This window comes from Gallus gallus, chromosome 15 (genome assembly GCF_016699485.2).
Source record: "Gallus gallus isolate bGalGal1 chromosome 15, bGalGal1.mat.broiler.GRCg7b, whole genome shotgun sequence".
NCBI classification, from domain to species: Eukaryota; Metazoa; Chordata; class Aves; order Galliformes; family Phasianidae; genus Gallus; species Gallus gallus.
Genome location: NC_052546.1, coordinates 721,367 through 724,350, shown reverse-complemented (window position 1 = coordinate 724,350; position 2,984 = coordinate 721,367). Strand labels below are relative to the sequence as shown.

The 2,984-nt window shown below is 55.4% G+C and overlaps 1 protein-coding gene across 1 annotated transcript; it reads left to right on the top strand.

The window, feature by feature from the left end:
* CLDN5 (claudin 5) lies at window positions 1-1,752 on the top strand. Its single transcript, NM_204201.2, has one exon. The coding sequence runs from the start codon at window positions 90-92 to the stop codon at window positions 738-740; it is 651 nt and encodes a 216-aa protein (NP_989532.1). The 5' UTR covers window positions 1-89; the 3' UTR covers window positions 741-1,752.
* The last annotated feature ends 1,232 nt before the right edge of the window (window positions 1,753-2,984 follow it).

The following is a 2,984-nucleotide window of genomic DNA, read 5'->3' as shown; positions in this document are numbered from 1 at the left end:
AGAGCGGCTCGGCAGTTGTGGCCGGGGTCGGAGGTGCGGAGCCGCTGTCCTTTCCCCGCGGGTTTCCGAAGAGCAGCGGCAGCGGCGGCATGGCTTCGGCGGCGGTGGAGATTTTGGGGCTGGGACTGGGCATCCTGGGCTGGGTGGGGGTGATCCTGGCCTGCGGGCTGCCCATGTGGCAGGTGTCAGCCTTCATCGACGTGAACATCGTGGTGGCGCAGACCATCTGGGAAGGGCTGTGGATGAACTGCGTGGTGCAGAGCACGGGGCAGATGCAGTGCAAGGTGTACGATTCCATCCTGGCGCTGCGGCCGGAGGTGCAGGCGGGCCGGGCGCTCACGGTCATCGTGGCGCTGCTGGGGCTGGTGGCGCTCATGGTCACCGTGGTGGGCGCGCAGTGCACCAACTGCATCCGGCCCGGCAAGATGAAGTCCCGCATCGTGATCGCCGGAGGGACCATCTACATCCTCTGCGGGGTCCTGGTCCTCGTCCCGCTCTGCTGGTTCGCCAACATCGTCATCAGCGACTTCTACGACCCCTCCGTGCCGCCGTCCCAGAAGCGGGAGATAGGGGCCGCGCTGTACATCGGCTGGGCGGCCACGGCTCTGCTGCTTTTCGGGGGCTGCCTCATCTGCTGCTGCTCCTGCTTGCAGCGCGACGAGACCTCCTTCCCCGTCAAGTACTCGGCGCCGCGGCGGCCCACCTCCAGCGGCGAGTACGACAAGAAGAACTACGTCTGAGCGGGGCCGCCCGCTCCGCCCGGTCGTGCGGGCACACGGACAGACGGCGCCGCCGGCCGGGAGCGACTGCGGTGAGCTCGGCCGACGGGCGCCGCGGCGCTCCTCATCCCGGAGCCCGCCCAGCCGCGGCACCACAGCGGCGGCAGCCCCGGGCAGAGCGGCGTCCTGCCGGCCCGCCTCTCCGTCGGAGCGCCGCGTCGGGTCCTGCCCCTGCCCAGCCCGGCCAGCGCTGCCCGGCCCGGCGGCACCGCCGCGCTGCTGGAGCGGAGCCGGGAGTGGTGCGGAGCCGCTGGTGCCTCTCTGCGCGCTGCCGGGCCGTCGTGCGTGCCCTGTCGGGGAGGAGAAGCTTCCCTTCTTCGTTCTATCTCCTGAAAACCTGCAGCTGACTGACTTCTGCCATGGCTTTAACTGGTTAAGGTTTTTCCTTTTGTTCTTTGTGGGCAGCTAAACTCGGGTTCCTATCTGAAGGAAGACTCTAACCTTGGTCCTTAATCATGCAGGCAAATAACTGCTTGGAGAAAGGCACGTCGTTTTGTTCCGTTGTTTTGGGCCCTCAAAGCGCTGATCTGTGCGCCTTTGAGACTTTTGAAAGTGATTTCAGATAGCTGCTGTTGCTCAGCAGAGAACAAAAGCCATTATTCCAGGTTCTCCATCACTTCTCCTTCGTCAGCTTCTGTCCTTCTTGTACTTGAATACGAACTCATTGCAGGTCGCCAGAGATACAGGGGGACTAAATGCAGAGACCTGGGAGATCTTTGTGCCCTGGCTCCAGCACGGCGTCCCTCTGTGCCTCTCGTCTGTACTACAGGAGACTGGAAACAAACCTTTCCCTCGCTCGTGATGCTTAGGCTATGAGAGGCTTCGTGGCCTTCTTGCTGAGCACTTCTCGCTGCCAAATCTGAATCACATGTGCTCAGCTGGACATACACATGCTCGGCTCCCCACTGTAACTTCGGTAACATGCACTTGCCTTAATTTAATTAATCGGGCAAATAAATTAAATGCTAGAGGACTTTCTCCAAATATCTCAACTGGGACCGCGCAGTGGGGGGGAGATGGGAGGTTATGGTTCCTCTGGCCCTCACAGCTCCTCCTGGTAGCACTGCAGACTGGGAGGAAGATGCTCTGAGCAGTGTAACTAATTTCTGAGCTGTTAAACCTCACCACAGCCTGGAATATTACCATGTACCTTTCCCTTTTACACTGGAGACACAAACAACAGCAACCAAAACCAACAAAAGTGTCAGAGGGGTGATGTGATGCTCTCTCAAGCAAATTGTTGACAAGGTAAAACACCTTCCTCCTTCGTAGCATCAAATCAAGACAGAAAGCTGCTGCAGGCTGTGGCAGCACCGTACTGCCACAAGGAGCTCTGCCAACAGCAAGAGGAATCGTGCTGCGAGTGCTCCTCAGAGCACAGTGCTCAGAGCCCAGCGCTCCCCACTGCACCCCAAAGCTCTGCGCTGACTCTTACAGTTCCTAATGACGCTCAGACAGCAGGCTGACCGTTCCTGGGGGTTGTGACAGATTTATATTGACTGTTCTTGCTTTGCTTAGCAAACTTAAAACCCCAGCAGTATCAATCCATACACGGATCTGAAAGAGAGACTAAAGCCCCCACAAACATTGATGTTGAATGCTGAGCAAAAAATTTACCCTTATAAAGATAACTCTTTTGTTTTTAAACACACACATGGCAGGGTCTGAACCACCCAGACAACAGAAAGCGGGGCGGTATGTCCGGGATCAGCTTTGCTCTACAAAGAGGTGCAGCTCTTACACGGTTTGCGATTAAATAAAACCTAAAATGTTGTTATGATGGGATATGTCGTTTCGGTACAAGAATGAAACATTCCATATTTCATCAGTGCAACTTTTTTAAAAACAGTATAGCCTTGTAAACTGTAAATGTATTTAAATGCATATATTCTGCAAGAAATCTACCAAAGTTGGCTGTCACGTCTGGTGCCTTTATTTGTTTCAGTTATTTTATTTGTATTTTAAATGCTACTGTCCAGCTGTTTCTGTGACCCAGCCCCTACCTACGGCCATGTTACACCACACTGAGCCCTCTGCTGTCGAGGAAGAAGAGTCAGTGGATATTAGCACAAATCCTGCAGACTTCACTTTAAATTGGTGTGATCTGCTAAAATAATGGGATTTGTCTCAAATGGAAGGATTACAAAGAAGCCACACCCCAGCAGATAGGCCTGCATGGGGCTTTACTTCTGAGCCTTCAGAAGT

Bases quoted from the DNA above. Each gene is read 5' to 3' on its own strand.
- CLDN5 (NM_204201.2), top strand. From the start codon at position 90: ATGGCTTCGGCGGCGGTGGAGATTTTGGGGCTGGGACTGGGCATCCTG.